Here is a 24,819-nt window from a genome sequence, read left to right on the forward strand (position 1 = left end):
AATGAAAATCTTGTTAAATGGTATTAATTATGACTTCGAGCACATCGCAGCCCCATGTGTCTTGTATTTGCGATTAGGGATTCGTGTCTTATCAAATATCTAATTAATCTCCGAGACATCTTTTGTTCAGTTTCACTTTATCGGGGGGTTTCCAAGGGGGTTTGATGACAAAGGTCCCTGAATATTTATTCTAATTGTCCAAATTAACTGCTTTCATTTGCATACCAATCGATGGGCCGAGAATAAGGATGTGGTTTCTCTTTGCCAGGAGCCACAGACATGTTATGGGAGCAGTTTTTTAAAAAACTTTAGAAAAAGAAGGGGCAAAGAGTCACATGCAAATGTTGAATTTGAAATGCTCTTTGCTCAGCGCAGTCACATGGAGCCTGCATGTTATTTGAATATCAGTGGCCCCGTATTGAAAGGGTTCAAGGATGCTCTCTGACTTCTTTGTGCTTACCCAGTGCAGCGTCCGACTCTCAAAGAAAAAGCCGGGGAATAATTACAGCGTGAGTCCAGGACTGGGAATACGTCAGGGAAAAGCATCTCATCCAGACACTCTCTTTTTCTTTTTGAAGAGGATGTTAAATTGACCAGAAGGCAATAGAGGGAAATTATTTTCATTTCCTTTTGTGCAACAGCGGCTTCAAGGAAACGGCAAAGATAGTGAAAACTATCAAATTAGATTGCCTATTTGAATTTCATCAAAATATAAAAAGACAAACTAGAGGCAACACTTACGTTAGAAAGGCTGAATTTGTATCTTTAAGAACACAAATTTAGCATCTGTTTTTGAGATCAATTTTAATTGTTTTTGTTTTGTTTTTTTGTTTTGTTTTTTGTTTTCATTGAGATTAAAATTGATTTTCGATTTTTGGAGACTAAACGTGTGAAATAAAATGTGTGATTTTTTTAGGCCTGGAAGTTACATGTTCACATGTTGGCTTCAAATGAAATATGATGAATGAAAATCAGATTTTTTATTTATATTCTACACCGACTCCCATATCAAAAATATTAAATACTGGTCTGCATGAATAAAAAATATGGTGCAGCGTTATTCTGTCTATACGCGGTCACTGCTGTGTTTTTATATTTCTGTAGTAGATTATTTACTCGCTGATATTTGGACATAAATCATATTTTTTTTTATGTGATCGCCGTCAGAAGAGATCAGAGAAGTTTGACGGCAGGACAACCCAGCAGGACATATTTCACAGCTTCAGACACAGCGTGGAAATTTTACACAATAAAAAAAAAATATTTGTGCAAAACTGTAATAATTTGCTATCAGGTGTCCAGAGTTTAAAAGATTTAAATTTAGTGGTAATCAATCAACAGGAAAAAAAAAAAATCAGCAGAGTTAGGAGCTAACGTTCATTTTTCCCACAAAAAAAAGCAAAAAATTGGGAAGATTCAAATTTAATCAGAAATTAAATGAAATCCTGGTTTTTTTCCAGGAATCAGCCGTCTAAGTTACATCTTACAATGTTGATATTTCCAGAAAAAAAAAAGACAAGAACACAACCATAAAATAAGATAAAAACTGCAGCAACAGAAATAGTCTTTCTAATGGCCAACTGACCATGAAAATGAGTCCAACATTTTCCCATCAGCGGATCATAGCTGCAAATTGCTTCCAATGGTAATCAATTAATTCAGATCCCTTCATACAGTAAGAGACAACACAGAGTGCAATGAGCTGCATCTACATATTTTCTGTCGACTGCTTCCCTCTACTGGAAGAAAAAGAAACCCTCGGCGCATTATCTGCCATTTGAATTTTAAATACATGGACGCTGTGTGATTACTAAGACAGTCACTGCCAAAAAAATATCCAAAATATTTAGACATTTTGTCCAATATTGGACTCAATGCTTTCTTTTTATTCTGTCTTGGCTTCTCTCTCTTCTTTCCCTACTCCTACTCCTGCTTCTTCCTCTGCCCTCCCTTTCCTTCCTCCTTTCCCTGCTTCTACTCCTCCCATCTGCTGTTCTGCCTCTCCTTCCATCTGTGCTACTTCTGTTCCTCTCACCATCTCTACTGTGATGCCTGTCTTTACCTCTGTCCTCCCTGCCTCTCTCGCGGCTCCTACTTCTCTCCAAGCCAGACTTGGAGCCGCTAGGTCTCTGCCTGTCCCTGCTGTTGTGCCTCTTTCTCTCTTGACCTCTCTCCGGCTTGATCTTGTTGTCCGGGCTGCGCTGTCGACTCCGGCTTCTTCCCCTCGCCGTCCTTGTTTGTCCATAATCTCCGGACTCCTCTTCAGGCCGCCTCTGTCTAGTGCGAGGGCTCGGTGACCTGCTCCTGTGAGAGGAGGCCTTTCTCTGACTCTTGACTTGTCTCTTGCTCTCCGAGCTGTTATCCCGGCAGGATTCCTTTTTCTTGTTCTTCTTTTTCTTTTGGCTCTTGAACTTGCCATGGCTGTCTGAATCTGAGCCACTATCACTGCTGCTGCTGCTGCTGCTGCTATCGGACGACTCACTCGAGCTGTCACTACTTTCGTGCTTTTTCTTGTGTTTTCTTTTGCTTTTCTTCTTCTGTTTTTTGCTCTTCTTTTTCTTGGCCTTCTGCTTTTCCAGGTGATCAAGTTTTCTGTATAACAGGAACGCAAACATTCAATTAACATTTTCCAACAAGGCAGCAGATAAACATATGATATTAGCACAAAAAATTATATGTATCAAATCAAGGTTTTAAGAAAAACGTACCGCATCAAAAATGACAGCAATATAATAACCTGATAACAAACTAGAATTTTTTTTACAACTGATATCTTGCATAAAGGCTACAAATACATATTTGAAATATATTTGAAAGAAAACATGGTAATCTTGTAATTCATCAGATTGTAATGAGATTCCCCCTCAGATCAATCTCAACAACCTCTGGTGAGGCTTAAAAATACCAAAACCATGTCAAAAAAATTACAATAATGTAATCTTGGCTCAATCATCTCAGTTCAAGTCTGTTCCTTAAAGTTTTAATGAATTAAAATTTGTAAATTATGCTTCATTTTTACCTGAGGAGCTTCTGTTTTTGTTTGGTTGTTAATGACTTCAAAAACTCCACCTCGGGATCTTCCTCTTCCTCACTCGCAACATATTCCTGTAAAGTACACGGCACATTGGAGCTTGCATTGGAATCAGAATGAAAACAGAAGACGTTATGTTAAACAATGACTGTTTTATCTAATCCGTTCACTCGACTTAAGCTGCCCCACTAACTAGCCGCTTTGCAGTAAATCTATGTAAGCTATGGACGTACCAAAGATATAGTTCGTCTTTCCTTTGTCAAGGGTAAGAGTGTATGTGTGTGTTCGTATATCATCCTATGTGTGCAAAGATGGGAGTGTGAGACAGACAATTACCTGCGATGGATCACAAACAGTAGCATTCCTACCAAGGACACATTTTTTCAGGGCAAACCCACTGTTTCGCATCTCCGCCATTAACTCCGAGGGGTGCATCGACGGACCTGTTAGCACAAATCACAGCCTCAGAGTCCCATTGATGTAAGACCCATGCCAACCACTATCTCCACAGTGGGAATTTCAGGGGCGGCTTTGTTAACAGAATGGGACATCAAATCAACTCACTCCACTTCCGGCTGAGCAAATCATACAATATCATTCTCTGCCAAAGCAGCAGTTAAGGAAATCAGAATACACAATAATTACATTTTTTTTCTCCCGGCACAGGAGGGGGACCATTACAGCACTCCACCATCAACACCATGCACTGACTGGACTCTCCCAGGGTAAACATTATTACTTTACTACTCAACTTGCTGATTGCAGAACTCAGAATCAGCTCTAGACTTGGAGCTCTGGGCTGAAACCCGAGAGGAGAGATACAGTAGGTGTACCTGCAGCACCGTCTGTGACAGACAAAAGCTCACCCACTGGCTGCAGATATCAAGCAGCACAGATATTCTGGCTGCCTGTTCATTGGTACAATTATTCTGCAATTATTCCTTTGCATAACTAACAACAACCAGAAATATATATATTTAGGAACCAAACTTCATCAGGTAAAATGTCTATATATTAATTTAACTTGTAATGATCAGTTATTGTAAATGTTTTATATACACGTTTACTTATTTCCATTGATGTTTATTATAATTAATTAATTACTCTCAATCAATTCAAAAAATAAAATCTGTATATGAAAATAGTGGATTTTTACATATGTATCAAAGCATAGTAACATTAAATCTTAATTTGAAAATATTACCACATACAACACAAAAGAACTGCAAGTGAAAACAAGTAAAATAATGACTTATTATTGTATGTATCCTACCTGCTGCTTCCTCTGAAGCCACAGAGCTGGCATTGATACCCGACAGCCCATAGAGAGGACATTCTCTGTCAGTGTTCACATGGCCCCATTTGTGACATTTGATGCATCTCACGTTGCGCACCTGTGAAGGTAACAACAACAAACATCACTTTGAATTGTCTCAATAATGGATACGTATGCAAAATAATTGAAACAAAACCGCACTCTACAGATTGCTTTAAAAATTATGGCAACACCCAATTACAAGAGAAAAATACATTAACCTGGCATAACAAGCTGTTTTATAAGCTCTGCAACCAAAGTAGAACTTTTTTTTCCTTTTCAAGCTGCTTCATTTGTTGGATTTTCAGAGAGCTGAAGAGTTGAAAATACCCAGCATTTTACAAGAAAAAAAAAGTGAAAATCTGAGAAAAATAAAACAATTTTGTGGAGGAGTTTCATTTTGTCTCCTGTTTTTGTGTCCACATGGGGAGGGGGGGGGCTCCCAACTCACTTGACTCGACTTGGGAACCACTAGTAGACTGTAAATGCTTCAAATAAAAACAAATCACAACACACCTGGATACCAAATGGCTGATCTCTAATATTCATGTCATCCTTTGCGTACCTGCATGAGAATATTAGAAAGAAAAAAAATAAGAAGATGAAAATTCTGCAAGAGCACCAGACAACATACCAACAAGATTTCAATGTGTGTAAAAAATCAACTCTTTACTTCTCTCGAGGAGCAACCTTCTGCCACTCAAATTTGTACTCTTCTTCCCCCTCCTAAGAAACAGAAACATTCTCGTTAGCATGTAGACCATTCAAGCTAGAAATGAATGGAAACCAATGTAAAGCAAGTCCAACATGCAGAACATGTATGTATATGTGGAACTGTGTAGGATCATTTGTTCTACTTTACCTCCTTCTTTTCCTCTTCAGCACAGAAGACAATTAGGAGGGAAAAAAAAACAAATGAACAAGTATTAAAATGTTAAGCTTTATTTTCTTAAGCATCAGATGTTTGGAATTTGAAATGATATTTATTGGGGATCAGAACTGTTTGGCTCAAGTGATCGTTTACCTTTGGATGCTCCGGGTGGAGCCTCGTACATGAAGTTGAGGCCATTTTTAACACGATCATCTCCCATTAACAACCTAGAGGTGAGAAAACAATATGTTGAATGTCATTTTTTAAAAAGGTTATTTACCAACATATTCTACTTGTACAGTTGGAGGAAGTCTCCAAGGCTACGTTCATACTGCAAACCTTAATGCTCAATTTGGATTTATTGCTTGGACCCAATTTTTTTGTTTGGCTGTTCACATTATTTTTTAAATGTGGCCAATATCATATTCCAGTGTGAACTGGTCACAATCCTGAAGTGCCCCGCATGCACAAAAGAACAATAAGAAAGACGTCTCAGGCAGCACGCTGTTGTATGAGGCCACTGAAGTCAGTGTTTATGGTTTCATTTATAAGTCGGTGTGCAGTGGAAGCCAGCAAATTCATGAGCAGATGATAACTAGGATGAGCATGAGGAGAAAGAGAGCCAAATTTTTAATTATGGCTTTTTGTGGAGCTACTTCTGTACAGAGGTGTGTGTGGATGTGGAGTTGGAGCCAGGAGTGGTGAGACTGTGACGTGAATGGCTTCACAGAAACAGATTTCATCCAAAATTTCAGGATGTCAAGGGCTACTTTAACTACATCTGTCAGCACCTCTTCACAAGACTCTAGCAGCAAGACACTTAGTTCAGGCGACCGATCTCACTGAGAACGTGAGTAGGAGTTGGAATAGAGTCGCATGAATTCCAATATGATTGTTCAGACTGTGGTCACATTGCAAAAAAATCAGAGCTGTATCTGATTTAGGACCACATATGAAAGTGGCCCAAATCAGAATTGAAATGATCAGATTCCATTTGATTTTTGTTATTTACACTGTTATGAAAAAGACCTGAGTCAAATATCAGCAAAAAAACAAAAAAAAAAAACAAAAAGAAAATCAGATCTGGGCCACTCAGATTTGTTTTTTTACATAACACTTTTGCCTGCAGTCTGAACGTAAATGTCTACTGGGTTTCCTCAGCTAGCAGCCTTATTGCTAAAGTTAATGTTGATTCTGTTTACTGAGTAAAACATTCAGTATGTATTTATTGATTAATAATAATATATAATAATGATAATCTAATATCAAGACAGCAGTGTATTAGGAGATACAAGGTATCATCTTGTATATTTATCTAACCTGTTATTGTAATTGTCCTGCTCTTTCAGGTACGCCTGCATAAGATCTTCTTGCTTCTTCTTCTCGAAAGTCAGTTTCTGTTCTGCTATCCATACCTGTAAGATAGAGTGAAAAGGAGGATTAAAGCAACACACACAAGCACACATCCTCCTTACTTCTTCATATATTCCAACACTGTTGGGTAACTTGCCTGACACAGAAATAGCTACAAGGAAGTTAGATTCTCGTGAGCTATGTGCAATTACTGACCTTTACCTACCCCTTACAATGTATCACTGCTGAGATAATAGTCAGTTAACTGAGAGGTTGATCAGCTGAAAATTGCCAGTAGCTAGCAAGAAACTTGATAATCACACACTTATTCAAACAAAACTGCCAATTTTTTTCTGGTCTCAGCTTTTTAAAAGAAAGGATTTGCTGTTTTTTTGTTTGTCTTATATGAAAGCAAATTGAATATCTTTAGGTTCTGGACTGTTGAACAGTAAAGTAATGTGAAGACCTCAGCTTGAGCTCTTTTATATTTTATAGACCAAACGATTAATCAGGAGTGTAACAGACACACTAATCAATAGTGAGAGTTCCAGGCCTACTGCAGATGAATGAATAAAGCATACAACATTTCTTATTACATTTATTTGTAAAAATTGAAAAGTTGTTGTTAGGTGTATAAACAACAATAGCACATCACATTGCCTATCAGCAAAATCATGAAAACAGCAGTACAGAAAATAGTGCAAAACATTTTAAAACAGTCATATTAATAATAGTAATTTGATTTGTTTCACCAAACCTTAATTATGGGACTGATTTTTCTTTCATGTAGATCATTAGCAAGACTTCAGACTGTACAACAAGAACTGTGTCAACAGGATAAAACAACCTCTGGGCTTTATTGTGTTAGCCTGACTTTTCCTTTTATATAAGCACTCAATGTCATGGCAGAGCTGGTGTTTTTAAAATGAAATTGTCCAATGAAATCAATCAATCAAGCTACAGCTGTGAAGGCCCACCACCACCAATCCCCATCCCACCTCACACACTCCTCCATCCTCCAGAGCTCTGGACTCAACTATTGCACACAAACTGACTTTTGCACATGAACTATAATATGTAGAACTATAGATGACCTGTGCAGAAAACACTACTGCATATTTTATTTATATTTTGTATTCTCTACTTCACCTATACAACATCTACATATATAATTGTAGCTACACTGACAATAACCATGACTTCTGCACATATTTTGCACTATTTTTTAAAGTCAGGTCATGTATGCAGCCTAAGTATTGTGATGTTTATAATGTATATAGATCGAATTCCATTTACTTGACTTCTTATTTTGTTTGCATTTATTACTCCTAGTTGTTGTCTGTGTCCTTGTCTCCTGCACCGCTGTAATATGTGAATCTTGGGATCAATATAGTTTTATCCCATCTCATTTGTATGTTGTATAGCGATGGTTGGTCAGCACTGTTTTGACATACGCACATTTTAATGAAACAGCTCGTGATGAAAAAACTATGCTGTGATGACTATACTATGATGTTATTACTCAGAACATTAACATTGTCTCTCCCTCTAAATACCACGACAGCAAAGCGAACTAAAGAAGCTGAAGTTGTGACTTTGAGCTATGAACTGTAAACGCTTTAAATTCACGTTATCAATGTAACTTAATGTCACGCTAGCTCACTTTAAGAGTTTGTCGTTGTCACTGCTGTGATTCATATCGAACAAAATGTTTACTCTGGGGTCAGCATTTCTATCAAATGATGATATACAAAAGTGGATCTTGGTAAGAAGCAGCCAGGCTAGCAAAAGCGATAGCTGGTTAGCATAGCTCGTTAGCTTGCAGGCTAACCTGCTGTCCTTTAGCCTCAAGCAGTGACGCTAAATGTAGCTAGCACTCACCTTTTTGATATTTGACTTCGACGCAGGGTGGAAATCCTTCTTGCACATGAAATTTGCGAACGACTTCCCCATGGCTGACTGCTTTAAACGCCAGCTAAGTGGAAAACGTAGCGTTAATTTTAAGCGCTAACAGTAGCTAGCGTCGCTTCCTCCGCATGTAAACAAACCCGTCTGAAGTCAGTTAAGTGTTGGAGACGAGGTGGAGCCGTTAAACCATAGAAGTAACGTTTCTGTATAACTGTAACTATATACACGTTATAACGTTACAGCTATCTGTATAGATTTATATTTATATAGCCACAATATCTGCATTTAAACAGCAAACTCCATAATCAATAAACTTAATTTGTGCATGTAGTTAATGGGGAATGCCACATTAAATAATGTTAATACACAGATATACATAATAGATGAAATGACAGTAATGAGTTTTTTTTTTGTTTTTTTTTTTTAAAAAAGTCTTGTTTACACTTTGCAGCAATGTTATAATAATAAAGAAAAACTTGCTAATGTGTAATACTGTAGGCTAATAATGCAAAATGCTAGTGTAAACTAGAATGAAGGCAGTGAGGAAGTATTCAGATCCTTTAAAAGTAACACAGCAAAGTAAAAATACTCCATTACAAGTTAAAGTCCTGCATGAAAAATCCTGCACAAGTAAAAGTACACAAGTATTAGCAGTAAAATGTAGTATTAAAGTAAAAGTAGTGGTTTGTTCCCTCTGACTGATATGTTATTATATATGACATCATTAGATTATTAATACTGAAGCATCAGTGTGTAAGCAGCATGTTACTGTTGTAGCTGCTGGAGGTGAAGCTAGTTTCAACTACTTTATATACAGTTAACTAGTTTAGCCCAGTGGTTCCCAACCTATGGGTCGGGCCCCTCCAAAGGGTCACCAGATAAATCTGAGGGGTTGTGAGATGATTAATGGGAGAGGAAAGAAGAAAAAAACAAAGTTCTGATACACAAATCTGTTCTCCATTTTTGGACTTTTTCTCTAATCTTTGATGTTTGGTGAAATATTGCATCATTTGAACATTCATTGAATTGAAACCATGTGAGAAGTTTAGAGGGAAAAATCACTATTTGGTGGAGCTGTTAACAACTCATAGACATCTGAAATGTGACCCCGACTACACACTGCTTTTTGTAAGACGTCAAAAGCCAAAAAGGTTGGAAACCACTTGATTCATCTTTAACAATGTGTTGTATTTTAAAAGCTTCTTATTATTACCTATTGTGTCAAATCTTCATCTGATAAGTAACTACAGCTGTTAAATAAATTTAGTGGAGTAGAAAGTACAATAATTCCCTCTGAAATGTAGTGAAGTGGAAGTATAAAGTAGCATCAAATAGAAATACTCAAGTAAAGTACAAGTACCTCAAAATTGTACTTAAGTACAGTACTTGAGTAAATGTACTTAGTTACTTTCCACCACTGCATGAGGGTGATGGATATCTTTATATACAGTGTGTGCAAGGAAGAGACGTTTAATTGTCATGTAATTAATAATATAATAATGTAAAAATCTAATATCTTGTCATGGCTTTTTAACCACGAATATAAAACTGACTTCAGCCCGGTCACGTGACTGTAGTGTTTCCGTGTCAGGTATTGCGAACTGTGACCGATGAAATAGAAACATAACCTAGATGTGAATAGAAACTGACGCTGACAGTGCTGGAAAAGACTGGCGAACAGCGGTAAGGTTACCTTGTTGTTTAGCACTGTCTGGCTATCTAGCATTAAAACTGCATATTTAAGGCTAACAGTAAAAGTTAATCTGAACTTATATCAGTGAGGAGTACTTAGTATAGATAGATAGATAGACAAAGAGACAAAAGCTAAATTATATACAATAACTAAATAAACTAACTCAAATATAAACAAAAATAAACATAACAGAAAGAAAAGCATGGTCAGGTGGATACTGCTATGGTAGTCAGCAGCATATACCCAAAATATGAATCTGAAATACAACAGATGTAATAGACAATGTAATGGAAGTCCAGGTGAGCAGTCTGAGTCTAAATCTGATCATCAATATGACTGTTTGAGTTAGTTAACCCAACCAGTGAACTGTTCTTACTCTCCTCTAGTCTGTGATTCAACATGCACCCATCTTCCTGTGACACCTTTGTGGCTCTGCCCCCCTCCACTGAGGGACAACGCATCATCTTTGGGAAAAATTCTGACAGGCCTTGTGATGAAGTCCAGGAAGTGGTGTATTTTCCTGCCAGAGACTGTACTGCAGGGGAAAAGGTCGAGGTAGGTGACACAGTACTGCCCTCCAACCTTAAATTTCCCACAACATGACTGCTCCTTGCTGAACCTTACCTTAGATAACCATTAACAGCTTTCACCCCTGTGTCTTGTTCTTCTTGTGAAAAGTGTACATACATCGAGATTGATCAGGCAGCCCACACTTTTGCAGTTGTGTTGAGCAGACCAGCGTGGCTGTGGGGGGCAGAAATGGGCGCGAATGAGCATCAAGTGTGTATCGGAAATGAAGCAGTGTGGGGGAGAGAGAGTGCTGATGGTGAGGAGGCGCTTCTCGGCATGGATCTTGTCAGGTAACCCCCCTGTATAAGACTACTACTACTTTGTATTACTTGACAAAGGTTAAATACTACCCTTTAAGGTCACCATCCAGGAACTATGGCATTTTAATATTTCCTCAGTTGGTTTTTCATTTCAGAATACATTTGTGAGAAACACTCACAGACCTTGCAAACCTGAAGCTGTGACTTTACAATTTTCCAGGCTCGGACTTGAGAGAGCCGATACAGCTGAGAAAGCTGTGGATGTGATTACAGAGCTGCTGGAGAAATACGGCCAGGGAGGATCATGCATGGAGGATGAAAGTGGCTTCACCTACCACAACAGCTTCCTCATCTCAGACAGGAAGGAGGCATGGGTGCTGGAAACTTCAGGGAAGTACTGGGCAGCAGAGAGAGTGGAAGGTAAATCACAAAAAGAACATTAAGAACGGTCACATATTAATGAGTTTGAATGGCAGTCTATTGTTTAGCTTGCAGTTATAATTGAAATCCACAAAGAAACAGCAGAAAAGTACCATTTGAGTCAGCAGTTTTTTATACAGTAACAAAAAGAAAAAAGACCGAAAGAACACAAAAAAGCCCGGCCTGGCAGCAACTCTGCATTGCAGTGCATTTTAAGCTTGGCTGTTCTCCTCAGGGAGCACCAAGAGGTTTATGCTGATGTATCTATAAAAATAAGAAAGAGGAAAAAACCATCTGAGGGACTTTAAAACACGTTACACTTACAGTAAAGTTACCAATATGTTTGAGGTCATTTAGAGGCATTATATTGTTTGTCCACCAGAGAGCACTGTCAAGTTTATTTTTCAACAGCAAAATGTCCTGTTCAGCACGTCTCTTGGTCATAATTCTGTAATCATTATATTTAAGACATCCTCCCTGAAAATTCTTGCTTATGTTATGAGTTTATGTTAAAAATGAATATGATTTTTTTTTTTCTAAAATATGGGTGATTCAGCCTTAAAAATTCAATATCTACCTGGCGATAGTTGCAATCCATTGTAGCAGCCAGTCAAAGCCTTTTTTTCTGTTTTCTGTGCCTTTCTCACTTTTCGGCATTGATAACTGCAGACAGTTTTAATGGAAGACAGCTTAAAACAGCCATGCAAGAGTCTTAAATCGCAGATACATAGATGCGGAATCACATTGACACTGATTTTCACAAGGACCTTTGACCATTTTTGAACAATGCATTAAATTGTTTAGTTTGCTGTCAAATCACATGTAGCATGAATATTTTATTTCTTGTGGGTAATTATCACGTTTTATTTGTCTCCAGGCGGATATCGCAACATCTCAAATCAGTACAGCATAACAACTAAGATAGACAAAGAACATCCAGGCATGAGGGAATATGCAAAAAGCAAGAACTGGTGGGACGGAAAGGCTCAGTTCAACTTCGCCACGGTCTACTCTTTCATGACTACCGCCAGGATAGATGCCTCCGGGAGCCGATACTGTGAAGGGAAGAAGTTGTTGGAAAAGAGCAACGGTCAGTTAATGTGCAATTCAGGAAAAAAAAAAAAGTTACATGACTTGAGCCACTGTTTATACACGTGTTGATTTTATTTACTGCAGGTCACATCACTGCTGAGACGATGATGGATATCTTGAGGGATAAGGAAAGCGGCATCAACATGGAGGGCATGTTCATGTCGACAGGAAGTATGGTGTCTGTGATACCCACAAACCCTGATCTGCCAGGAGTTCACTACTTAACAGCAACTCCAGACCCTGAAAGGTGCAGCACTTGATCCTGCTTCAGATGGTCTTTTACATTAATTTTGCAGTTTGGTAAGATTTAATAGATCTTTCTTTTGTACAACAGGTCTGTATTCAAACCCTTCATCTTTGTGAAACATATTGGGGAGTTGAAAGACACTGCTTCTCCCAGTTATGGTCCAGATGACCCTGTAAAGAAGAAGCCCCGCTTCCAGAGCAAACCTGACCGCAAACACAAGTTGTTTGTAAAGCATGAGGTGGTGGCTGCCATCATTGACACCAACAAGGTTTAACGATTTAATTCAAGCCTGCAATTTACAGAAATCTGTCATTTGGTTTACTGCGGTCACAGAAAATGTATTAACAAATCATCTTTTTCCTCTATAGGACAGAGGACAGAAGATTGTGCAAAGCATGAGGCAGCTAGAAAAGGAGAAGATGACACAGATGGAGAAGATTCTTTCACATGGTATTGAGGAACCTGATTTTTTGGTGAATCTGTTCTCAAACTGTGTTGAGGAGGAGATGAATGTGTACAGCAAACGCTGAGAAGCCTGCAACTTGTTGGAACCACAAAAAAGGGCTCCACTGTGTCAGTAGATGCCTCAGCAATTTATCTTTAATTCAGGTACAAATACTCACATGCTCATATTACAGATCAGTGTATCCAAACTGAAAATCAACCATCATGTAAAAATTAGGCATCCCAGGATACTCAGGCTGTAAAACTCATAGATTCTGTGTTGTACAATATGGATTAAAATGACTTTTCATTTATGTATAGAATAATTGAGCAGTAATACAGGCAGAACATATTCATTGTGGGATACATGACTTGAGGGTTCAGTAATAAAATTTATTTAAAAATCAATAAAGACAATAAATTTGCAGCACTTTACAAGAATTGTTTGCTACACATTGTATTATAGTTATTCTATTAAAAATGTTTACATCAGTTTTCTCAATATGATTGAGTTAATGATAAATACAGACATTTGCACTTAAAAAGCCACAAAAATAGTTGACTCTCTTATTATATTTGTATATACCTGAGAGAAAAGATGAATTACAGCAGCTTGTATTTTCCCAACTTAAGTTCATGAGGAGGATGATACCATGTTTTTCAAAGTCAAGGCAAACATTTTCAAATATTCACATGCATTAACCCTCCCTAAATGCAGTCCTAAGGCCATGTTACCACATCACATTATGTTCATAACTTACTGAATTTACTCAATTTTTGTCACTTTAAAAAGCAATAATAAACAAATATTACCATGATGTGAACATGGAAATACTTTCTTTTCAAACTGGCACGTTATTTGTTGAAATGGTATTTTGGGATAGTCCTGGTAAACAGTGTAACCACTGTTTTACATCAGAGTCAAGTCATGTTAAACAACAGGTAACCAAAGCAACAATACATGTTACATTAAAAGTTAACCACCTGGTAAAACTAAATTAATCATAAGTTAAACTGAATATAAACAAACTCTTAAATGGATGAAGATTCAACCACGTCTTCCCCTTTTTCTTTGGCTTTGGTAGAAGAGTGATAATAAACTCTGAGGTGTTTCATGTCCTCTGCAATAAGCAGAGGACAGGAAAATTTTGCCTGTACCTCTCATTTGCTATATGAGGACACCTTGCACATTATTGCTCATATCAAGACACAAAATAAAACTATTGAAAGTTCAAGTGCAAGTATTAACTAGCATAAAAAATATGCAAAATATCAACAAAAGCAGCAAAGTCTTATTTAATCCCTTTAGATTAATAATATTTATCAGTGATGTTATTCTCAAAAATGAAAAACCATGGTCTTATTTTTGTAGTTTTGGCCATCAGTCATATCAATTATGTTATTTTACTCTCCAGCTTCATTGCAGATTAAAGGATGCAGCATCATGAGAGGATTATAAACACAATTTCAGGTTTGCCCACTTTCGGTCTCCTCTCCAAATAAGTAGTTTGATAATATGGCTAAAAGAGGGGTTTATGTATGTTATCATGTGACTATTAGCAATTTTGCCACAATCCAAATTCTCAACAATTAACCAGATGAGTAAAATGTTAAATATAAAATTGCAAAAATAAGACCTAGATTTTTAATAAATTACTTTTCATTTAACCTTTACACTGCTAATTCCCTCAAAGACCTTTAAGGTTTGAAAGGTTTAAGTGTGTTGCACTTTTGAACACACCCCACATCACAGTCAGGTGTGGTCTGTCCCAACACACAACCAGGAAGTTTCTTTGCACCATAGTGCATTGTGGAGTGCTATAGTGCACAGGGTGTGAACAGCACATGCAGCAACTGCCTAGATGGCAGGTCAAACCGGGTGTAGATAGATTGATGGGAGTTGTTCTTCCAGTTGTCAAATCTCAAGATGTATTTCAGACATATTTTAACTGAAATGCCATTTACCTTTGGGATAAATGAAATGTCAACTTTTACTCCTGGGCCTTATGTGATGAAATGGTAATGAAGTTGACTGTCTTGGAAGTCATATTCCTGCTTGATGTGCTGAAGCACACCACCCTGCTGTAACCGAGTCCCGTAGAGTACCGCCTCACCATGATCCTGAGCCAAGCCCACCTGCTGGAGCCACTCCACTAGTTCACAGCCAAGAAAACAGTCCACCAGAGTCCTCATTCCACACCTGAAAGTCAGAAGAAGCATTCACCAAAAAGTCTATTAAAGGTGCAGTGTGTAGAATTTAGTGGCATCTAGTGGAACGGCAGAAATAGAATATAATATTCGTAAGTATGTTTTAACCAGTGTGTAATCACCCGAAAATAAGAATCATTGCATATTTATTAGTTTAGAATGAGTCCTCTTTATCTACATAGGGAGCGGGTCCTCTTCCATGGAGCCCGCTATGTTTTTACAGTAACCCAGAATGGACAAACCAAACACTGGCTCTAGAGAGGGCCTTTTGCATTTTTCGTGAGTTTCTCTACCACCATAGGTTCTCCTACATGCTTGGGGAGGGGTGAGGGGAAGGGTATTCAGTTGGTTGCAGTCTGCAACCTCACCACTAGATGCTACTAAATCCTACACACTGGTCCAGAGTAGCCATAGAAGAAGTCAGGGCCCACATACACCAAAAATATGAGAAATGACAGTTTGTCATTGTGGCCTTGTGGTACCTGTTTGTCCACAAATGTCAGGGAACATGTTTTTCAAAACATTTCATCAACCTCCAACAAGAGGAGCAGGAAGTGAGACTACATGCTCTCACCTTCTCTTTTTGACAATGTCACGAAAACACTGGTCTTTGTGGTATTTGGTGAACTGGGTGCAGGTGATCCTGATTTCCTCAGGTAGATCAGTCTGCGGTTGCTCGTCTTGCCTCTTTCCATACCACAGTCTGTATAACCTAATCACCATTCACAAAAACAACAACAAATATATATGTATAAATATTCATACGCACAGTGGTATATTCTATAGTAAAGAGTACACAATATAGTAAACTATATACACACTATGTAAAATACATATACTGCATACACTTCAGTGACATATATATGTATATACAGGTACTGTATATACAAAATTTGAATGTGCTTCACATTGTTTCTTAACATTAATGTTCTTTACCTCCTCTTAAATGGCAGTATAATCAAATGTTTGTCCAGTCCAAACAGAGCAAAGGAGAGAAAACCCTGGCAAGGAGAAACATATCATCAGACTGATACTATGTGACAATACATGCTAAGTATCTTGGTACTATTTGAAACATCTACCTGTCCATAGTTGGCCACAGCACAGAAGAACTGCAGCTCCAAGTAAAGCCTACCAGGCTTTGGGTTAAAGAGTAACCACAGGCAGTTGGACAAGTTCTGTCAAAACAGGAATGAGTAGGGGGTTAATGTTAAACTAGCAAATAATGTTGGCAGTCCCAGCTTGTAGAACTGGTTAAGTGAAACACTACATAAGGACAATGCATTTAGTGTCAGTGACATATATATGTAATACTGCACTTTCTTAAAAATCCTGTCTAGTTACAGTCTAAAACACGTAAGTGTTCAAAAGGTCTCAGTCTTCTTTGATATATTTCTTGTCTGTTAAATAAGACCAATATTTAATAATCTAAATGTAAAAATGTTCTGATGGATTTTTTGAGTATGTCTCTTTTGAACAGTCCTTCACCGATGCTGACAAGAGTTAGAAATTACACAGCTCAGCCATTTGTATCCGATTTGGTTTGTGATGCACTAAATATAATAATGCAGGCGGTAAGGATGACTTCATGTCGAAGTGAAAGGTGGTAGTTTACTCACAGCAAGCAAGCTGACAGTCAGAAGCAGACATAACAGCACATGACGTGCCACTTGTCTATCCGCAACCTGTTGGAGCTCCTCCACTTGGACAAGCAGGCAGTCTGTTGACTCACACCTGTTCTCACACTGACCTGAAGGGGGCAGCAGATCACAGTTTTAAAATACAAAATTATAGGCAAAAACAGGAGGTTTGAGGGTCTAAAAAGATGTTTTAATCCCTCAAACAAAAAGTAACATTTGAAATTCTCACCAAAGGAAAATGAATGTCAGTTACTTATCAGTACAATACCTGTGAGTGTGCTTGGTGTGTTGTTCATATTTGTGCTGATGATCATGTCAGGCATGGGCTGGGGTGGTGCACAGTCACATATGAGGCATGCTGATAACAAAGTGACAAAGGTGAAAGAGATGTTGTTACTATACAATATCCTCTAAATTGTCACTAGAAGCAGAGAGTACATACAGTATAGGAGTAATACAAGTAATACACTAAAAAGAAAATAATACACTATTTACAGAATTTGGATGTGTTCCAATAAGATGTTAGGATCTTGATAAAATATTGTAGTCTCCTACTGATCACATATATTGGGCATTTAATGAATAGGTTCACGTTTTTTTCATTCATTCAGTTCATATTAATGCAATACTCACATGCCTGTATGTACACTGAAATAATTATGGGCTGCTGCAACTGTTCCTCTTGTTCATACTGACCTTGAAGAGATTCTTTTGTAATGTGATTTCAATGTAAGAGATGAGCAACAAAATCCAGACATTGTTTTGTGCAAAAATACATTTTAAAATGCAATCAAAGTTAATACAACGTTTCAGCAGTCTGAGTTAGTCAAATCAAGTTGGTATCTTCCAAAGTTAGTCTTTCTAGTACAACATCCCCCTTTGTGTTACTATCGCAACTGCAGCTCTGCAATGAATTTCTGTGGAAACAGAAAAGAGGAAAGTTTGCACTAATATTAAAAACTTAGACTGACTTTGGAAGATACTTGATTCGTCCAACACAAACTGCTAAACCATCATATTAGCTTTAGCTGAACAAGGCTGTGGAGTTTGTCTAACTTACACTGCAATGGCGTTAGGAAGACATTTTTTCATGTCCAATATGGACAGGAGGAATGATTACTGCGACAAATAACTTTTCTAATGTACATATGGGTATGTGAGTATTGTATTGACATAGACTTGTAAAGACTTGTTTACCTTGAACACTTTCAGTAATGGTTTGCATCAACTCAGCATTTACATTTATATTATGACTATGACCAAAGAAATTGGTTATAGAAGGTCTTTAAATCTGCTACATGCAGGAAATGTAGGAAAACTCAACACCTCTGGTCACCACTCCTTTATTTACATTTTAAAGTTAAAACACAACTTCAGCCAAGGGGGATCTTTTACAAGTCTAAACCATGTGACATATTTCTGTTTACTGGCCAAGTGGTGCATAACAACATTTGTGGTAGATTATGTGGTTAATGTTGCCTTGTTTGTTATAAATGAGGAACTAAACTTATCAGAAACTCAACTTATCATATTTCCCCCAGGCAACAACAACCAACATGTTTTTGTTCTTCTTTGGACTCCTCACTGTTTACTTTGTGTTTTTGTAATTGTTTAGCTGTTTTCAACTCATGTAATTATCTGTGGAGGAATGGACGTCAAGCAGAAGTTGTATTGTCTATGTGGCTGTTTGCTGTAGATAAGGGTTAGTATTGATTTTGGATTGATTGTGCTCTTCCTCTCCTCTCCAACCGTGGCTTTGAAAACTGACAATCCATTTAAGATGTTCTGACTGCCCCCTCTGTGTATGCTCCATTGATCATCATCCGCTGTGATTTTAATCACCATCCTATTGTACATGGCAGCCTGGTTTTTACTCAGTGTCATCAAAGTGACATCTTCAAACAAATGTTGAATTGTTGAACATATCATTTAGATTAGTCAAGTCTATGTCTGAGTAATCTCAGGAGACAGTACCTCTGTTGAGATCTCCTGATGGGGTGACTGGCTCAAACAGAGTCTGGTTTTCTGGTTCGACTTCATTCACAAGGTCCTCTACAGTGTTTCCCTCTTGGATTTGGTCATTTTGGACCCAGCTTCCTCTACTGAGACACACCAGACAGCCCCCTCCCAGCAGTATGCTGAGGGAAACTACTACTGTGGTGCAGATAATCTGTCAAAGAACAAACATACAGTAGACATGTAGACTTTTAGTAATTCTCTGCCATTTCGTAAACAGCAAAGAAAATGATTTCCACTTATGTCATTACCTGAGGTTTGCCGTAAAAGTATGATGGGTCAATGGTGTCAGACATTTTTTCCCCAGAAATAAGCAACACAGCAGTTACTAAGGCTGGAATCCTGTTGATATAGAGACAACATTTACAACAAAATCAAAATGTAAAACATAAACAGCTCAATGACACTGAATTGCTGATTAAATTTGCAGGAATTTTCAATGTTTCCATTCAAGTGAGGTGTCACTGTCCTATTCAAATTAACCCTCAGTACTTCCGATCCAAAATTTGGTTGGTGCCTATTAATGTATACAAAGTTCAACATGTAAATTTCTTAAAGGAAGGTGATCTATTTATGGTGCTTCCTTTTAATGTACCAGACAAACTAGCTTAGTTTCATTTCTGTGCTCATTCCTCTTTTATGTGACTCACCCCCAGCCTGCCATGACCAACACGCCTGGTGAAACTTTCAAATCCTCAAAACTTTTCTTCAGCACAAGTGACAGTGCTATTAAGCCTAAGACAAAAAAATATGAATTAGAAAATTAGTAATCAAACTTATTGTGAAGATGGTGGGTGCGTGAACATGTGCACACAGCATACCTGGCCACACATAAGTACTGTAGAGTGAGGTACACAATAACGTGAAAGTCAGGGCATGTCCGATGAAGGTGTCTTCCTTCACCACGAAGTTCCACAGGATCATTCCAATACAAGTTAGAAACTAGAGACCATACCATAAAAAATTTACTGATGTGAACATGCATATACAGGTAGATTTCTTCTCACAATTGAATTAATTTATAAGAAAATCAATATTGAGAGTATGTGTTAATGAGCTCACCTGTGCCAAGAAAAGATTGACTGTAAACATGTGAGGTATCCTTTTGAATTTCTTGCTTAAAAACATGACTGCAATCGTCCCCACCTGTCAGATAAGACAAATTATTCATGTTTGCCATACAAAAAGTAATGAACAGATGCTAATATAAATAATATTAAACATTGTTGTCTGGTTCTTTAACTTAAAAGTAAAGAATAGGTGGAATTATCCAGAAGAATGACTTATTTATGAAACAGAAACCATGAAGAGGATCACTTTAAGTGTAAGCAGAATGTTAATAGAAATGTAAACATGTTTCATTGTTTATAGCACTGGGGTTCACGTTCCTTAAAAGGTATGCTGCAAGTGAGAATAAATGAAGAAGTGGGTCTGTAAGTCAGTAAAACATCTGTTTGTCCACACATCCTCTAAAATACTGAGGCTTTTAAGGTTACCCGACACAGTGGTACCACATTCTTACTCAATGTCGTATCTCTGTACTTTCCCTTTTGTTGTCCCAAACAAGGCCACATCAGATGAATAGGAGTTGTGTAATGTTAAAAGTGAATCATAAGCAGGCCAAAGTGCTTTAGGTATCAAGTGGAACATGCTATAACAAATGGTTTATGAAACAAGTTTGACTTCACCTGAGTTTGTTATGTACTTGAATAAAACAAAATGAACAAAGAGAACCAGCCAATAAAAGGTAATTTACCAATAGATTAGCCATTAACAGTCCTAACTATGTCACATTGAAGTGTCTAGTTGCAACTCACCAACGCAACTAAGCTCACTATGCTTATGTTAAAGCTGACAGTCTGCAGTGAATTCATCAGAAGCTGAGGATCCATCGAGCTCATTGTAAGCAGCCAGGCAGAAACATACATTATTGGAGCTGAGAGGAAAGTGCTGATCACCATCCCAGAGGTAACCTGTTGGGAAGCAAAATTTTAAATCCATACAGTGAATTGCAAAGAAAAAAATGAATATGGCAGATTGATGATTGTCAGGTAGATAACTCACAACTTCCAGCTCTGCATTGTAATACACAGCATAGATAGCCACGCTTGGTGCAGTGGGAAACACTCCATAAAGAAAGGCATAATTGGAGAGGCTTGAGTGGTTGACAGCGCCGGTGTTGCTATTGTCCAACAAATCCACCATGTCTTTACAAATCAGGGGCATCAGCAACCTGGAAGTCAAACAAAAAGCTGGTGTCATGTGACCATTATTTTAGCGGCTAGTTAAAACTACACTGAAATGCAGTACTACTGGAATATTTACATGCTATCATGCTGTGCCCTACTGAGACCTCTTGACTTGTCATCCATCTGGTAAGAGGCTTGTGGTGTGAGAAAGGTCTGAGTCATCCAAACCATCAGCACAAAACAATATGTTGGGAGCACTTAACAAGGCTAAAACCTGCTGACCCTCACTACACTCCTATGACATATGTCATTACTAAAATATGAGGTCATCTGACAACACAAAAATCATCTCTTGTATGAAATGACCATCAAGTACAGTAAAGGCATCAGTGGTTTCTACTTACAACTTCGCTGTGATGAGTAATATCAGCGTCACAACGGTGGACCTGGTCAATTTCCTCAACTGGCCCACCATGGACAGACCCAAGTAGAACAGAGCCGCTCCCCCGAAAGAGTTGGCCAAGCCATCCACAAATTCAGCCATGAAGGCGGGAATAGTCTGGTGCAGGACAAAGTGGGCGATGATGCCGATGACAACCATAAACACTATAGGGTTCTTCAGGACCTTTAACACTACTAGTCCCACGATCACAAGTTTGCTCTGCTGGTGGTTTCCCTGATTCTTCCACTTCTGGATCTCACAGAAGGCAAAGCCGATGGGATTTAGGAGCATTAGGGAGACAGGCGCAACCAGATAGATGTACTGGAGGTACTCTGGGTACGTGCTCTTGTATAGGGCTTCAACTGTGGATAAAGATGAGGACACAAAGTTGGACTCACAGAAATATTTTGGTTTACACAACATTTTCATGTATAAGCAACGTCTTCATATAAGGCCTCCATTTATCATTGTTAATATTTTTAATTATCTGTCTTGATAAATCTCATCATGCTAGTGCACAGTCAATCTCACTTACATAAATGGCTCTGAATAATTATTTATAGAAAAAACCTTCACTGTAAGAGCTACAGGAAATGTGACTCACTGCTGACTTTCAACATGGAGCAGAAAAATAGCTCAAAGATCAAATGCTTTTTCAGATGCGGGAACTTAGGTGTTACTGAAGTGAAAGCAAAACAAAAATACTGGTTGAAAATGTCACCACTTGCTCATCAAATTAGAGAAAATATGGCTTCGGAGCAGGATGATGACACAACATCACAAACTCTGATTAACTGGAATTGAAACTGAAATTAATATCCACCAAATTTAAATTTACAAAATGGTCACTTATTCAATCATGTTTAAATGGATTCTTTATTAATTTGTCAACAGACAGTGAGACAATAAGCAGTCTGAGTGTCATACTCTTACTTTTTTTCTTTAAAACTATTGGCCAGTTAGTACAGTTTCATTGCTACTTCATTTACAGCTCTCCATTTCAACCACAGGGAGATGAGCATAAGCATGATCAGAGATGTGCGTACGAGCACAAATAAATAAATGAATCCCACTTTGCTTGGAAATGATTACACTCACAGCTTAGGAGCATTTCTGTCTGAGTGCAGTGTTGATAAGGGAGGGCCTTAAAGGATAGATTCACAGTTTTTCAAATATTTGTTAAAACAACAGTCAGATGTCCATGTAAACACTGCAACAGGTTTTCCTCGCTGTAATCATTCCTCCTGTTCATACTGGCTATTAAAAGATCCCCTTCAAATGTGCTTTCAATGTCACAGTCATTTTGTGTAAAAAATGCAATTAAAAGTTGATCTGAAGCTTATGAGGCTTCAGCAGTATGAGTCAGTCATGTCAAGTGAATATCTGCCACATTTATCTTTTAGCATCAAATTCCCTCTTTGTGTTTCCTCATACAGTGTTTCCTGTTGAGCTGCGGTGTATAGTATAGTAACAAAAAGAGGGACTTTGGCACTAAAAAGACTACCGTTGAAAGATATCTACTTGATCTGACTCATTTGGATGGCTGAAGCTTCATATTAGCTTCATAAACATTTAAATACACTTTTGCACATAAGGAGGACTGTGGATTTCTTAATCTTAATGGCCAGTATGAACAGGGGCAATGATTACAGCAAGAAAAACCTGATTCAAAGTTCATTTGGGCACCTGATTACTGTTTTAAGACAGACTTGTGAATCTGTGCTTTAAAAACTGATATCTAATTGTGTTTACACAGTATTTTACAGTGTAACACGTATGATTACACTTCAGATGTGATTGATGGGTGTACAGTGAGACAGCATGTTTACAGCTGCAGTGTTGAATGAAAGACACTGTTGGTGGTAGGCTTAAAAGCATTATACTTACCAATAGGATATCCCAAAGCAAAGTCATTGCTTTGAGTGGCAAATATTGAGAAGAGCCCAGCTTTACTGTAGCGACTTTCAGGACTGGCAACTATCAATGTTAGGACGCAGACGAGGACAAACACAGACACTTTGGCGATGAGGATGCTCCAGAGGAAGGGCCAGATGACATTTCCAAAATCCAGCAGTACCATGTTCTTGAACAGCAGCGCTGGCAGGGCAAACTTGGACACAAAATTCCCCAGTCCTTTAGCCTGAGTGGATGTAATGATGTTTGCCCTCCCAGCGATATACCCACACAATATTATCCCAAAGCACTCCAGGAGAGCCGGGAGGAGCTTGTCAATGGACATGGTGGCGGTGGAGAGAGCGGAGAAGTCCTGGTCCCCCTCCTCATAGGAAAAGTTGAAGCCGGCGGTTCTGGCCGGTGCCTTCGCCTCCATTGTGCCGATGCTCCCACCAGTGTCAGCTGTCATGCCTGGGCTAAGGGCATCTTAATGTCGTGACCGTCACCGCTCAACACTGCCAGATATCAAAACAGGGAAATACAGTCAAAGGAGGAGTTACGGCAGTTAGCAGTTAACGTAACGTTACAGCCGTTAAAACGGTGCAAAGGTAACCAGATAACCGTTGGCTGATAACTACATACGCAGCAATACGTTAGTCAAACCCAAGCAATATCATACCATTTAAATGACTCTTTTTGGAGAGATTGTTAAGTTTTTAAGTTACCATATGGTCAACTACAAGTAGATTAGGTTGTTTAAGTCACTCTCACCTCTCATGTGTCAGTCAAAGTCTCAGTAGTGGGAGTAGCCATATCAGTTAACGTTAGCCAGCCAGCTAACGGCAAGGTGGTAAAAACAAACGTTACCCGTAGTGTCGTCGACAATATTACGTGAAGCTAGTTACGTGAAACTGAAAGGCTAAGTAAGTCCGCTGTTCACATACGGGCTCATATTACTCTGGAAATGACTGTTTATATAGTTCGTGTTACATAGCCACGTTAGTTCAGATCCCACCCAGCAACTTTCGTAATCTCCGATTTGCGACAGCGACTTCACCAATCACATGTCCTAGAGAGGGAAGAGGGGCGGGGCTTACTCCAAACACCTACCTACCTACTTGCCTCAGGGCAAAACACTGGGCTTAAGTTTAAGTAATATACAAATTTACATTGTGTAATATAGAGCCGGAATCAGATATTCCCTGTTTTGTGTTTGCCCCTCATCAA

At 38.3% G+C, this 24,819-nt stretch overlaps 3 protein-coding genes across 4 annotated transcripts; 1 reads left to right on the forward strand and 2 right to left on the reverse strand.

Annotated features, from left to right (window-relative positions):
- Positions 1 to 1,406: 1,406 nt before the first annotated feature.
- On the reverse strand, positions 1,407 to 8,636 carry cir1 (corepressor interacting with RBPJ, CIR1). Of its 2 annotated transcripts, XM_067603577.1 has the most exons (10): positions 8,452 to 8,636; positions 6,538 to 6,632; positions 5,371 to 5,444; positions 5,209 to 5,222; positions 5,020 to 5,072; positions 4,863 to 4,911; positions 4,305 to 4,425; positions 3,368 to 3,474; positions 3,020 to 3,105; positions 1,407 to 2,592 (listed from the first exon to the last, which is right to left on the reverse strand). In XM_067603577.1, exons 1-10 carry the CDS (start codon positions 8,521 to 8,523, stop codon positions 1,872 to 1,874), a joined length of 1,392 nt encoding a protein of 463 aa, XP_067459678.1. In that variant the 5' UTR covers positions 8,524 to 8,636; the 3' UTR covers positions 1,407 to 1,871. The 2 variants fall into 2 exon arrangements, with proteins under 2 accessions (XP_067459678.1, XP_067459679.1); XM_067603578.1 differs by lacking the exon at positions 5,209 to 5,222 and having other exon boundaries at positions 5,020 to 5,062; positions 5,347 to 5,444.
- Positions 8,637 to 10,027: 1,391 nt separating this feature from the next.
- On the forward strand, positions 10,028 to 13,518 carry scrn3 (secernin 3). The gene is made up of 8 exons (XM_067603581.1): positions 10,028 to 10,161; positions 10,558 to 10,726; positions 10,850 to 11,031; positions 11,222 to 11,421; positions 12,299 to 12,511; positions 12,598 to 12,760; positions 12,848 to 13,028; positions 13,129 to 13,518. Exons 2-8 carry the CDS (start codon positions 10,571 to 10,573, stop codon positions 13,288 to 13,290), a joined length of 1,257 nt encoding a protein of 418 aa, XP_067459682.1. The 5' UTR covers positions 10,028 to 10,161; positions 10,558 to 10,570; the 3' UTR covers positions 13,291 to 13,518.
- gpr155a (G protein-coupled receptor 155a) lies at positions 13,335 to 24,634 on the reverse strand. The gene is made up of 16 exons (XM_067603576.1): positions 24,364 to 24,634; positions 23,587 to 24,107; positions 21,662 to 22,061; positions 21,133 to 21,301; positions 20,886 to 21,041; positions 20,131 to 20,214; positions 19,890 to 20,010; positions 19,719 to 19,803; positions 19,320 to 19,410; positions 19,027 to 19,222; positions 17,321 to 17,410; positions 17,032 to 17,162; positions 16,495 to 16,590; positions 16,349 to 16,413; positions 15,987 to 16,124; positions 13,335 to 15,404 (listed from the first exon to the last, which is right to left on the reverse strand). The coding sequence occupies exons 2-16, from the start codon at positions 24,059 to 24,061 to the stop codon at positions 15,209 to 15,211; spliced, it is 2,493 nt and encodes an 830-aa protein (XP_067459677.1). The 5' UTR covers positions 24,062 to 24,107; positions 24,364 to 24,634; the 3' UTR covers positions 13,335 to 15,208.
- Positions 24,635 to 24,819: the final 185 nt, after the last annotated feature.

The sequence above is a fragment of the Thunnus thynnus genome, chromosome 11 (assembly GCF_963924715.1).
Source record: "Thunnus thynnus chromosome 11, fThuThy2.1, whole genome shotgun sequence".
NCBI lineage: Eukaryota > Metazoa > Chordata > Actinopteri > Scombriformes > Scombridae > Thunnus > Thunnus thynnus.